The sequence below is a fragment of the Xiphophorus hellerii genome, chromosome 12 (assembly GCF_003331165.1).
Source record: "Xiphophorus hellerii strain 12219 chromosome 12, Xiphophorus_hellerii-4.1, whole genome shotgun sequence".
In the NCBI taxonomy this organism is placed as follows: Eukaryota; Metazoa; Chordata; class Actinopteri; order Cyprinodontiformes; family Poeciliidae; genus Xiphophorus; species Xiphophorus hellerii.
In genome coordinates, this window is record NC_045683.1 from 28,898,695 (window position 1) to 28,913,314 (window position 14,620).

At 41.9% G+C, this 14,620-nt stretch overlaps 1 protein-coding gene across 2 annotated transcripts in view; it reads left to right on the forward strand.

The window, feature by feature from the left end:
• Nucleotides 1–14,620, forward strand: part of unc5db (unc-5 netrin receptor Db) — a 233,589-nt gene that overhangs the window by 129,235 nt on the left and 89,734 nt on the right. For both annotated transcript variants that reach the window (XM_032578939.1, XM_032578941.1), the window contains exons 3-4: nucleotides 10,226–10,369; nucleotides 13,391–13,494. In XM_032578939.1, coding sequence (XP_032434830.1) covers nucleotides 10,226–10,369; nucleotides 13,391–13,494 — 248 coding nt within the window. The remainder of the gene's footprint in view (nucleotides 1–10,225; nucleotides 10,370–13,390; nucleotides 13,495–14,620) is intronic.

Genomic DNA, 14,620 nt, shown 5'->3' on the forward strand with positions numbered 1-14,620 from the left:
AACTCTGTAAAATAAAATATTAAAAATACAGAGATCTTCTTTCTTTTTTTGTGTGAATTCTGTATCCAAATTATGGATTGTTTGCTTCTCTTTTTTTATAAGCCTTTTGAAAATATAATATATATATTTTTTTTATCGCCCCACAAGGGGTCTTTTTGTGGGCTATAGTGTCCCTTTTTCAAAGTAGGCTGACAGGAAAGGGGGAAGACATGCGGTAAACGTCGTCAGGTCCGGGAGTCGAACCCACGACAGCCGCGTCGAAGCTACGTTGCTTCTGAATGTGGGTCGCGCTAACCCCTCCGCCACCACGGCATGCCCCAGAAAAAATATAATATTTAATGGCAACACCGAAACAGTTTACCCGTAGATATGTACAGGTTTTAGAAATTGGAATGAGAGAGAGAAAAAAAATGCAATGTTAAATTAAACCCAATAATTTAGATTAAAATGTTTGATTTTGTGGATACAGTGCACTGTTGGTATTCACTGAGGTTTGGGATCACAGCTGTCTGCAAAAAGCTGAAATCAGTGAATATTTGATGCCGCCTCTAAAAAACACACACACACTTTCATTGTTCAACACCAAGTTTGGCTTAGTGCTCATTAATACACAGAGCAGAACCATAACGGAGATTTTTACAGACTGGATCCAGAGCTTGGTTAGAAAACCAACAACAGCCTCCACCTGGGAGGGAGGGAGGACATGCAGGAGGAGCAGGAGCAGGGAAAACATGGAAGCATTAACAACTTTCACTAAAGTCATAGGTTTGAGTCAACCAGAGAGGTCGACTACCAGGCGAACTCGTGCCCTCACGTAGGATCATGTACTTGATCCTTAGACGCCCAGTTGTCAAATAAAACAAATGCAGTCAAGTGTGCAGTCTGCAACAAGACAACCCTGCCCTCCAGCAGAGATCCTCCGCTCAGGAAAGAGTCTCACACATGCATTTAAAGTCAAGCTCACGCAAGAACAAAGTTTATTCAATAAAATAAATCAAGTTTTCCTCTCTTTTTTTGCCTCAAACCTCAAAACAACAGCAAACTATTATAATTCCTGTAGATAGGAAGAAAGCTCCGTATGTTACTTTCCACGCACAGCAAACTGCTTCAGTTCAAGAGTTTGATGCATGACTCTGTAGATGTCTGCTGCGATTGTCGTCTAGTCGAAGGAAGTTAGGGTTTATTTTGACAGTCAGTTTCTTGTGTTTTTGTTTATTTTTTTGTTAGAGAAATATTTCATGTGCTTAATTTTCTTCAACCCTTCTTTGTGTGTGTGATGTATATATACTCCATAAACACAGCTTTACTGATTCTGAGCATGCGTTTCCTGTTCTTTGGTTGTCTGGTTAACGGCGCAGGGCTAATGGAAATACATTTTTTTCCCTCTCAGCGACTCCAGCAAACAGACAGATTGAAGCCACCACGGGGTTCCTGAGAAATAATCTAAAAGATGTTGTGAACGTCAGGAAATCACGCTGCTTCCTTTTTTTTTTTTCTTTTTTCTCTTCGTCTATGAAGGCTTCATTCTGTCACAGGCGACACGCAGGACGGGGACGAAAACGAGTCCATCCGCTTTGATTTCAAGGTTTTGATTTCAAGATGGTTTTAGTCCCGATTTAAGATGACAGACAGTCAATTTAAAAGATTCATTAACATCAAAGTATAGTTTTAAAGTCCGTTTGATCTAATTACGTCATGAGTGAAAATACTTGCTAAATCAAGAGCGTTTGACTATCTACTCGAGTGTTTTGTTCCGTCTGGACGGTTTTGAAGTTTTAGCATGAATGTTTTATAGCTGATATACTGTATCAGTTATCTACAGTATTGAGTGGACTCCTGGTATTCATGGAGGTTTGAGATCACAGCCATTTGTGATTACATAAAATCTGCAAATACTTGAGACCCAGTCTAGGAAAGCCTTAGAAGAGAATATTTTAAGAAGAGACTGTCGTGATCTGTGTTTTGCTGTGTGTTTATTTTGAGTTTCCTGTGTCTCCGTGGTTGTCCTGTTCTCCCCTTGATTAGTTCCCAGGTGTTTCTTGTTCCCTGATTACCCCCAGTGTATTTAGTGTCACCTGTGTGTCTGTTCTTTGTCGGGTCCTCGTCTAATGTGCGTTCAGTCCTTCGTGTTCCAGTCGTGTTTACGGTTGCTACCGGCGTCGAGCCCTGGCTTCCGCTCGGCCGTGCTGCCCGTTGCTGGACTGTTTTGTCGCCATTAAAAGATCATTTATTCATCTTACCTGGGTCTGCTGCGTCTGCCTCACCACCTCTCACCACCAATTCATGACAGAGGCGTGTTTTTATCGTTTTTATGCTGCTGTTACAGAAAATTCGGGTGCATCGAGGCATGTAGGTTAAAAAAAAAAAAAAGATAAAAAAAAAAAGTATGTAAAAACACACAAGAATCAACATGCTTTTGCGTAAGAACAATATTATAAGAAAAAAAAAAAGTACTATCATGGAAGAGTTGTTTAATTCCCATAATTTCTTCTGAATATTCAGATGTTTTGAATTCCTGTTTTCGTAGGTTTTATGAGCTGGAAGGGCAAATTATGTAACGATAAACAAATACTTGAAATTGCTTAAACTGTGAGCCCTGAATCTACAACCTGTGAAAGTTTAACACTTTGAATGGAATTATGGGAATTAAACAACTTTTCCAAGATATTACAATTTTTTGGAAAGAGTCTGTACAGAAACTGTCATTTTCTGCAAAGACTAATATTGATTGATCGATGGCACATCTTCCCGCACATCTAGACTGTAAAACCAAGGGAACCAGAGGAAGTGTGTGGACATGAAGAACGATGACTTGACTTTACTCAAACTTTTCAGCAGAAATAATCCCCGTGATGTTTTTCTATGGCGCTCTCATCACCTGCAATAACAAGCTGACCTCGGGAAGAACTTTGGCTGCGACACACTTCTCTTCACCGGAAATCAGACCAGCCCAAACTTGATTCTAAGTCTAGCTTGTGGCCGTCTTTTTCTGCATCAGTCAGCCGTTTCGGATGGCTCTGTTAGAGACTCAGGAACCTGTGAAGAGCTGGAATAGAATCGGTGGAGGAGAATAGACGGAGTAGTTTTCTCTCTAATGAGCTCCGTCAACAGTTCTACCTGTAAACAAGCGGGGCTGTCAGGGGGAAGAGTCTCCTTCTCCGTCTCTCCAGCAAAACCGCATGTCGACGTCTCTTTGCATTCCAGCAAACTCGACGTCTCGGAAAACGGACGCCGGTTTATCACTTCCCCGCTCTCTTTCTGCTCGGCCTTCCTGCTTCGTTCTCTCTTGTCTGTAACATAAAGCAGGCTCAAATCCATTTCGGGGGCATCATGGAAAGTCATTAGTCAATATTTTCTCCGCTGTCTCTCTTCCCACACGTAGGCTGTCACTTGCTGGCTCTGTGCCTCTGCTCGAGAAATTATGAATTATGCCAGCGTCTCGCTCTCCACATGGGGCCCGCGACTGGGAAGCACCAACCGTAGAGTTGCTACTTTGTGTATTACTCCAGTTAAAGTTCCCTCCAGCCTTGTCAGTCCTGATTTATATGAACCCAGGTTGCCAAATATGTGGCTTTTACCATATTCAGACATATCACGTAGTTTGTATAAGTATTATACATCTAGTCAGCTGTGGTCGGTATGACAACCTAGCAGGAGGCATCTCTTTTCCTGTTGTCTGTTATAAGCGGCGCAGTGCAGACTGTCTCTCTAGTTTCATCTCAATCCCCCTCTACGCATGGATTGACATTGGCACAGTACAATTGTCTTGCCTTTAACTGATCACAACAATTGGGATCTGTTGGACTTCAGGGGATACTTTGGATTCTTTGGAGCAAGGTTCTGTGGAGCTTTCAGTACCTGTAGCAGAACACTGTCATATTGCAGAGGGAATATAGAAATGTAAAGAAAACCTAGACGTGTTCAAAAGTAACCTGTTTAGGGTGTTATTGCAACTGAAAGAGGAACTGTTCATAATTGGGGGACAGAGTGCTATCTGAGGCAGCTGATCAGCTGTCATTCAGCCATTGGACAGGTGATTGGTTCAACTCCAGTGTTACACAAAACCTGTCCAAGTTTTGTGACAGTTTTGCGTCCTTGAGCAAGACGCTAAACCCCAAGTTGTCTACCTGTTCAGTGGATGGACGTGTGACTGGTGGAACTGTGGAAGGTTCGGATAACTTAGAAGAAATTTGACTTTGCGCTTCGACTCATTGAAATCGGCCTGTAGAAGCCTAAATTCAGTTTTTTGTTCATTCAGACTTTAGGATAAGTTATGTTCATATTTCTTATTATAATTTGTTTATTTGGATAAAAATGATAACTAGTTAAATCTATTGCATAGTAATTTACTACATTTGTCTACACTTAAGTCTTGAAAATTTGCATATCTAATTGGAATTAAGGATTTTAGGGTGTGGCTAGCCAGAGTCAGTTGGGCAGTTGGAGTGGAGCCACACAGTTTTTTGACCTCACTCTCTTTCCTTTTAAATTGTCGTTTCTCTTTATTTTTCGTGGAAAGGCAACCTTTGCACCGTTTTTATTATTATTTCTGAAGTAAACCATTCAACTATATTAAGAGGATCCAGTCCCTTTTTTTGGTTTTGTCGTTTTCGTCATCAAGTGGACCGAATGGGAAAGACTGAGAGCGTCAAGCTTATGGCTTCATTATTTAGGAAATTACACGGCCTCTGTCTCTTTTAGAAGCACCTAATCTTTGCAATACTCTGCCTACAACAGGAAGTAGTTGAAAAATCATGGCGCAACATTTTTTTTTAATAAATTATTGCGTGAATTAACTTCTTCACATGTGATGTTAATTGTGTTCATTTAACGTAAACCCTGCATTTGCGAAATTGTGTGTTTTCGACATTAGTGTAATATTGACAACGATTTGCGGACGTTTGTAATGAAAACGCTGCTGGTGATGGATTTAAAAGAACTACACAGTCAGGTCACGCTTATAAAAGTGACAGTCCACTCGCCTTAGCTTCAAGATAAATACGATATGGTGGTTCTTCCTCTGAGGAGCTGAAAATCACATAGCCGTTGAATACTATATTACTATCTTTTGGAAGATGATTTATTAATTTTTTTTCCTTTCGAAAAACATTATTGGTGCAACGGAAATAACTTTACATCTAAACCTGTGTGGAGGTTCCTCCCTTGTTTCCCCAGTGTTAGTATTTATTTCAATGTTTTCACACAATACATTTATAATTTCACTCTTTTTGTGTTTATTGCATTAGGTTGTTTACTATTATGGGTGCACACATTTAGTAAACTCCTTTTGTTTTTGAGAACGGACACATATGTTTTCAGAACGGAAGAGATGTGTGACTGAAAACATATCTCTGGCTGTTCTCCTCGCGAGTACAAAAGAATCTAACTCTCTTGTCTTTCTTGTGTTTGTTTAATCTGTCTCAATAGGTGTTTAAACCTGACAGTGTTCATTGTGTGAGGTCAGTTTTTGGTTTGTTATCCTGAGTTAGGTATGCCTTAGTTGATTTCTTTTGGGCCCATTTTGTTATATTTTTGAGATTTGCTGTTGAAAGGCTTTTGTTAAGACTTTTTGAAAAATAAATAGAAAATATTTTTTCATTTATGCCTTTGTCCTTGTGCCTTATTGGTCGGACCGCAACAACCTGCCACAGGTACGAATAACATTAAGCCTCTCAAAAAGGTAAATATTTAATGTCTGCCTTCAGAGTTTTTTGTCTCATGGACATATTATGTTTACGTGGTTTTAAACAGCCAAAAGCATTTGAAATGGATGCTCTGTTTAGGATTTCTTTACTTGTTCTACAAATTTACTGTGATATATCTGTCCACTGTATGTATGTAAACCTATTACAATAACTTCACAAAAATGCATATCACTTTAAAGTATGTAGGGAAACAGATTAAAGTATCGTTTTCGATTAAGAGAGCATGCATGTGAACAGGAGGACCCAGGGTGGCTGTTAGTCTTTCGGTCCCCAGCACATTACATAACACTCGTGTTTAATCCAGCTGTGGGCAGAGGGCCCGGAGGCTGCAGTCGGCTCAAAGAAACCACATGCGACAGGCTCTAAGCCAATGACTCAGATTAAATATGGTGAGTGTTTGGCCATCTGGGGCTATATGACAGGGTGACGAACATTTCAAACAGGGGTGCTTGCAGCTTGTGCCATACAGCAGTGGTCCCCAACCTTTTTAGTCGCGCGGACCGGTCAGCCCTTCGCAATGTTGCTGCTGACCGGGGGGGGGGGGGGGGGGGGCGCGTCGTAAATATCGAGTCGGGGGCGGGAGGGTTAGGGCTAACCCCCTCGTTTTTTGCGGCGGTCAAGTTCCAAAAATGAACCCGCGATAGGCGAAATCCGCGAAGTAGGAACCTTTATTTTTTTTACAATTATTATACAATGAAATACTCCATAATACATTGAAACCAAAGAACAAAACCTTTTTACAGGCCCAAACATTTGTTTAACAAATAAAAAGTACTGTATAAACATTTTTTTTTTTTTTTTACAAATAACTACTGTACTGTAAAATAATAATTTTAATATGAACTGAAGGCGGATTCCCGTGCCCGAATTGCGGAGATCAGCGCCGCCCCACCGCGACCTGAGTCATTGGATTAGAACGGGAGAAAAAAAAAATGATTATGAAAAAAAACAAAACAAAGTACAGTAGGACAAATAGTGACTCATGTGTATTTCACTGCTCTTCTGACTGAGCCGCTGCATCCTGACTCCGCTCTGTAGCGGGTTTTTTCTTCTAAAGCCCGCGGTGCATGTGTGTTTTTTCGAGAGAAGAACATAGTTATCGGTAGTTGTTGTCGCTCTTTTTTCTTCTGGGCAAAAAGATTCTTATAAACCGACATGCCACCATCGATTATGTTAAATTTGGCAAGCCGTTTTACGTTTGTGTACATATTATACCGCAACGTTGTTGACATACAGGTAGAGAAGAAGCAGAGAGACTGTTCAGCCAATCAGAATGCAGAACACAATGCACGATGCAAATCCGTGAAGCAGAGAGACCGCGAAAGGTGAACCGCGATACAGCGAGGGTTCACTGTACTCCGATGTTGTTTTGTTACTCATTCTGCTGCAAGTTGGCTCAATTTTGACGCGCAAGACGTAACCGGTAAAATCCGGTTTAGGATTTTCAAAATAAAAGATCCGGAAGTAGTTCATTATTTCTTGCGCGGCCCGGTACCAATTGGGCCCGGTGGTTGGGGACCACTGCCATAGAGGATTATCAAATAGAGTCTGCCTCTGTTTTTGTTGATGCGTTCAAGTACAATAATAGGGTTGTGAGGATTTTTTTTAATGTAGTTTTTGTTACACATTGTGGTGGATTGTTCTGGTGCCGCGCTCTGTGCTCCTACATGTGCCTTTTAGTGTAGGCCAGATTATTAATGCTGATTCTGGTGCAGCTGATTTAGCGTTCCTCTTGTTAGTGCTTAGAACATACAGAACAGTTCTCTGGGGGTCTGTCAATGTCTTTAGTCTTCTCTTAGAGCTAAGCAGCGAGGAGGTGGGCGATGCACGGATTTAGGAAGCGTGTCAGCCTTTCCTTAGAACTTATGCATAAATAATCCTCTACAATCCATTGATCGTTGACTCGAGGCTCGAAATGCATCAAACTATTGATTAAGGGTTTGTTAAGAGACCCTAATTTAAATTCAGGCCATTCTAAAGTGGCCTTTACCATGTGAACACATGTAAGCCAAAGTAAAAGATTCAGGCGATATCGACACTCTAATGTCACTAGTGCTATTATCATAGTTAAAGCATTGCTGTTTCTAATACTGCATGTGAATTAAAAATCTTGGTGTATCATTAAAAACTTTAATTGTTATTGCATCACAGGAAAAAAATGTATTCAGTTGTAAATTATTGTTACTTCAAAAGGTCCTGCCAGCATTCTGGCCTCTCAGTGTCATTTTCTGTGTTTTTCTGTGTGTTTATTTCGAGTTTTCTGTGTCTCCGTGTTGTCCTGTTCTCCCCTCGATTACTCCCAGGTGTTTCTCGTTCCCTAATTACCCCATGTGTATTTAGTGTCACCTGTGTCTCTGTCGGGTCCTCGTCTAATGTGCGTCCAGTCCTTCGTCTTGTCCATTCAATTTACCAGTTGCTACCGGCGTTGAGCCCTGGCTTCTGCTCAGTCGTGCTGCCTGGTTGTGTGGACTTTTTTGGGACATTCATTATTAAAATCATTTATTCATCCTACCTGGGTCTGCTGCGTCTGCCTCACCACCACCTCAACACACCGCTTCATGACACTCACAATGAAAGCTGGGTTTAAGCGTGTACTTGTAGTGTCCAGCGAGGGACATTCCCAGGACCAGTATGTGACCCTAACCCTGAGACGGCCCCTCTGCTGGAGATGACCTCCACCCTCCCAGGTTAGAGGTCATCTCCACTTACTTGGCCTGAACACTTCTCTTTATTCTTTCTTTATTTGTCTTCTTCATGCCTGACAATACCTTGCTGTTATTCTTCCAGATTGGGACCCACCTCTGGTTTTCTTGATGTTTAAAGGCTGATACGCTCTTCAGATTCTATAACACCAATTCCTTCCTTCACCTGTAACAGATTCTAAAAAGGTTCCTCATGATCTCTTCAGGAGAAGTTGTAAAGAACCGTTGCGTTGTGGGTAATGGTGGATGATGTTGGCAGGGGGATAATCCAAAAAACCACTGAACATAAAAAATGTTTTCCTTGCCATTCATGCCTTGATGGAGAAAAAGTGATATAATTACAATGCAAATGTGTTCTATTTTTGCTCCCAGCAGGATGAATTATTTTGTGTTGCTGTGTCACTTTAAGACGGTCCCACTGAGCCCCAGCTGGGCCCCTTGAGCGCCACTATTCACACTCGTAGGAGAGCCCACAGCGGACTGCTGGGCCAAGTTACTTTGTCTGGAATGAGCCCACAGTGGCACTAGAGGGACGTTGTTGCTTCCACCTCAGTGTCGAGCAGCCGCTCGCAGTTGGCCCCTACATGTGATTACAACCGAGCGATGAAGTTGCCTTTATATATTTCTTCCTTCCTCTTGTATCCAAACTTGTCATCCAGTCGGTGATGTAATTTATGATTTCAGACTCTCAGAAGCACAATGAGAACCTAATGACATGATCAGCCCAGTTCTACTAATAGACCTACTTTATTGATTGGTCCAATTAGGTTCCTGAAGAAAACCCAGTTATGGTTCACCTTTGTTTCCTGCAAGTGGAGATTACTCGTAACCGCTTCATCATGTATTATAATAAAAACAGTCCAGTGTTAGGGCTTGACGGTGAACATTTCATCCACTAATCCTTCCTTCGTCTGCTCCCACTTATCCTTGTAGGGAAGGCTGGTCAATAAATCAATGACAAAATAGATAACAATAGACACATGCTCAATATTAATAGATAATATGTTCGACAGAATTTTCAATAATTTCACTGAACTCTGATCCAGAGCTGCACAGCATTCTGGGGGATGTAGGCAGATGGAAAGACTTTAGCCGCTCATCCTCTCAGGTGGGTGCTAAGTAAGGTGGGTGGCATCAACTAACACAGTCTTGGGTTACCTAGCAACAACGTGGCGAGTAACTTGCGCAGCAGCAGTTTCAGGTTTGAACGCTGTGCCTCATAACTGCTGAAAGGTGAAGGGAGGAAATGATTAGAACACACACACACATTACAGTATTTCAGATATTTATAACAAAATCTTATCAACAATTATCAATATCTATCGATATGAAACGCTTATATTGTGATACGTTTTTCAGCAATATTGCCCTGCCCTACTTGTACTGCCACTGGGGGCTGGTGCCTACCTTCAATGGTCATTGGGGAAAGAACAGGTTCCACCCTGAGGAGGCCCTGTATGACAGACACACTTTGAGCAGACAACCAGCCACACACTCATAACTGTGCTTTCTGCTATCTCCATGCAGAAAGAGTCCAGGACATGGTTTGTACCCAGACTGGCCACATGGCCAACCACTGATCTGTAGAACAGTAACAAAAATTGTCAGCAGATGGATAAATCAGACGACCGTCTGGGAGCGGAACAATCTGGTGTCTACAGTCAAATACTTCACATCATTTTGACCTTTGCAGGATTTTATGACAAAAAAAATAAAAGATTTATTTGGGGGTTTTTTTGAAGCCATTGAGTCTAAAGTAAGGTATCTTGTGCATACATATGTGATAACTGATTGCCTTTATCTTCTCTTTTCTCCCAGGGCTGAAGGTGCGTGAGGTGATGATCAATGTGTCCCGCCAGCAGGTGGAGGACTTCCACGGCCCCGAGGACTACTGGTGTCTCTGTGTGGCCTGGAGCCACCTTGGCACCTCCAAGAGCCGGAAGGCAACTGTCCGCATCGCCTGTGAGTGTGGAGGTCATTCATTAGCATCGCTTTTCACAACAACAAACACACAAACAAACAAAATAATAGGAGAACCTGTTTATCTATGTGTGAATTTTAGAGATGAAGAGTTGGACTGAAGTTAAATTTGCTGTTTGTATGATGTCCATCTTGCTTAATTTCTCTGTCTGGTGGAATCAAGTGCATAGCTCTTATGTAGCTTGTAGCCTGTAATCTTCCATTTCTCTTGGTTACCCCAATGATTAAATCGCTTTTTGACAGTAGACGGACCATTTCACACACTACCCTACCATCACTCAGGAGAAAGACACCAGGATAACTGTATTCCACTAGAGGCAGAGACTAACCTCTTCTCACTATGAGGAAACACTCCAACCGTTTTTAGATGTAAATAACCGCCTCAGACTCAGAAATAATTACAGTGCATTTGGAGAAACTTCAAAAACTGCAGGGGCAAGTCCTTTACGTCTGCGTCTGCATTTCACCTACCGATTTTTGCTAAATATAAAAATCATTTGTCATTTCTCTTGGAGTGATTTTTTTTACAGTATTGTTTTTCTTTCTCCCAGTTGCAGAACACAGAGCAAAAACAACACAGAAAACTGTAATATGAGACACTTTCAGAAAACATGGAGACTATGCATTATCTGCGACGTTGATAAAGTAAGATGACAGAATGACTTTTTTTGTCTCTTATCACCATGCTGAGATGAATGTGTGAACAGAGGAATGGTCGACTCCATCCCTTCTTACGTTTGGTAAAATGTTGCCTTGAAATGTTCCCTTTGATGTGATCAAGGTCCTTTTAAACTCCCATTTACTCTTCTGTTAATGTAGGAGTCAAATGTAATTCACAAATAATAATTCTGGCAGAGTAACAGCCTTTCTTGAGCTGTTGCGATATTGGGGAAAAAAAACAAAAACCACCAAAGTGAAGTCTCAAAAAGCATAATCCTCTTCCTGTCCGTTACCGGGTGAGATAAAGGTCAGCTGGTAGTACGAGATCTGGGCATATGCATCTAGTTTTCAGGTTTTTTAGTGATTTGTAAGGAAAGATTTTGTGGCACTACTACTTCAGTCACAGTGTTTCAGACAGGAAATGGGTAGAGAGAGAAGCTACTGAGTTTGATTACTCTCAGGTCCAAAATCTAAAATATTGGCCTTGATCAAACTTGGGACTATATCATTCCACCAATATAAAAGTTCTGTATCACACACTTTGTGTTTTAAAACTCAATATAGCTTGAGCCTTGCTTGAGTTCATGCATGACAAAAGAATCACAAGGAGCACAGGTTTCCTGCATAATACAGATCACAACTGTGGAACACAGAAGGCTCCCTTCTATGTTTAGTTGAAGTCATGTTCTTCATTTTTGAAAAAAAAGTAAGATTTATTTTAAACAAATCAAACTGAAATTCTTTGGTTTTTCCTGAAATATTACTATAATCTCATCTCATGCTTGTGAACCCAGAACCATGTTCCATCTCGTCTCGTCCCTGAAATAATAGCTGAGACTTCCAGCCTAAGAGTAGCTGTGGTTCCATCACAAATGTGCACTGAAAACCTTGTCCGTGTTACGGTACTGTCAAGCAAACACAATTTTGCAATTGCTGTGTTTTCATGAAATTGGAAAGATAAGCTTCATAAGACATTAAAAAGCATGCTGCGACACGATCCTCCCTCTACTTCCTGTTGTTTTCTTCTTTGTGGTTTGCGCCAGTGGCAACATCGGCTGTTGTTGAACACGTGACTCAAATGGTGAGAAAAACGTTTTTTCTACTGCAGTTCTGTGAAATAAACCAATTTTGACACAACCAAAAACAAAAAAAACTCATCGTAGCACCAAAATATTTAATCAAAAAATGGCTTTTGGTTTTTAAATTGATGTGTTTCCGTTTAGCAAATTTATTTTTGAAATGCCAAATTGCACAATTATATGGTCAATGGACACACAGCTGTGCGATGCTTTCCTCTCCTTTCTCTCCTCATTGATCGGCTACAGAAACGTTGAAATGACTGAGTTCTTCACCACAAAGGGAAAAGTTTGCGCCGAGGTGGGGACATGCTGTAAAAACATGCCAGAATTTTGTCAGGCCACAAAAAACATTTATGGTTTACATGATCCCTGGTGTATCAAGCATCACTGAACGATAATGTGCCTGAAAGGCCCTGAATCCAGCGGTGATGGCGGCCATGTTGTGAGAACACCAACAGTTCAATTAGGTGAAAGATTTTGAAAGGACATTTTCAGCCACTTTGATCCACTGTTGTTCTGTTTTGCTCAAGGAGTGTGTGCCTGGCATGTTTTCAGACTGGTAACAACAGCATACTTCTTAGAGTTAAAAAAAATTCGAATCACTTTCTGACTGGTTTTTTATCAAAACTATGACGGTGTTTGTCTTCTAATAGGAAAAGGAGCCTTCTGAACGAGCAGCCTCTGCTTTAGGTTGGACCAGAAAGTCAAACCCAATTGAGCTGATTTTTTTTCTCAACATAAACTGAATTAGGTTGATCAGCATTAAAACCCCAAAGCCGCCTGATCAAGTTCGACGCAATCAGTCAATTTCAGCCTGTGGTGTCTAAAACCAATACTCCCACTCGAAGATGTCAGAGGTTATCTGAAAGCCCTCCTCCGTATTGAATTTATTGGTTTTACTTACTGGAAGCAGAGAAAAAAGAAAATCAAATGCTGTGAGCAAAGAAGATGTGTGAAAATCCTTATCTGGCTGGTTTTGCGCGTCATTGTATTTGCACTTATTTGACACTTGCTTATCTACGAGCTGAGTTCTGGTTTTGCGACCTCTACAAACACAGGACTCTGTTCATAATCTGTCAGGACTGAGAAAAGCAGCCGATTTAAATGTCATTAGAGGTTGACTAAGATCCCTCACCAGGTCACCTTGAACATGGGGTTTGTCCTGCAAAGCACCATGGGACTGGACCGGTGCTGCATCGTCTTGTGGAGCTGAAGTCCAGGCTAACGGTGACACCTGACATCTGCCTCTTATCTCCCCACACAGATTTGAGGAAAAACTTTGAGCAGGACCCCCAGGGGAAGGAGGTGCCCATCAACGGGATGATCGTTCTGCACTGTCGCCCTCCAGAGGGAGTGCCAGCAGCGAAGGTGAGGCGTTCCCCTCCATGGATCCATGCTGAAGCTGGAGAAGTTTGTGCTCCCCCAGCTTCCAGGAAAGATCTGGAGGATGACTTTGTAGCACTTTGACAGGGAGTTCAACATCCTGAGCCGGTTTCCCTTCATGTTATTTTTCACCGATAAGTTAAGGATCGTTTAAAAAAAACCCAAAAGGGATCTTTCAGAATATTGGATGCTGTTAATTCAAAGGAAAAACCACAAAAACACCTAAAATCAAAAGTTTGATGATATATCAAAATTCAAAAAAAGTATCAATATCGGTATTGGTATTGGCAATACAGGCCCTGTATTTACTTGCAGTGTCACACATCTCCACCAGTTAAAAATGCTCCTTTTAAAAAAAATTTCATTTTCCAAAAGGTTCTTCATTTTCTAGAATCAGATCTTCATAGTTCATAGAAATAAATACTTCCTACTTTAGCTGGCACACGTATTTGAAAAGGGAAACAGTGATGTGAATTACAGTATGCCGCCTGTGACTCCTGACATGTAAGTAAAGACACCCAGAGCAACGGGAGCGTTCCAGCAAACCCTCCCTAAATAGAACCGGTGGAAACCACACGGCACAAACTGACTCCACTGTGAGTGACTGGAGACTCATTAGCTCCTCTTTACACCGCTGCTGACAAGGATTATTTCCAAACAGTGGATGTGCTGACCCCCCTCCACACACCCACACCGCAAGCTCACATTCTATTGTGTGTGCACTTTCATGTTGCCGCAGCAGCCGCGCCGCAGCTGAAACCTCACACCGGCCGCGCTCACGGATGCCATCTCAATATTTCATGGAGGAGGTGCGCTGAAATCGACAGGGCCGGGCAGCGCTGGCTCGCCCTCTTTCCATTATTCACTGCCGTCTCCTGTGACCGCGCTCATTTGTGTTGACAAAGGACTAGATGGGAGATTGTGATTCCGTCAGTTCGGCTCACGCTCCACTATTTTTACCACCTCTGCGGGGCCGCGCCGCAGCCGGAATGACATCAATCCTCCATTTTTTTTTCCCCATGCCGGATCATTCTCGTGCTGCGAGGGAGCCGGCCGAGGCTGACCTCTTCCTAAATCTTCGTCCTGCGCACGACATCCGCACGTGCGTTTC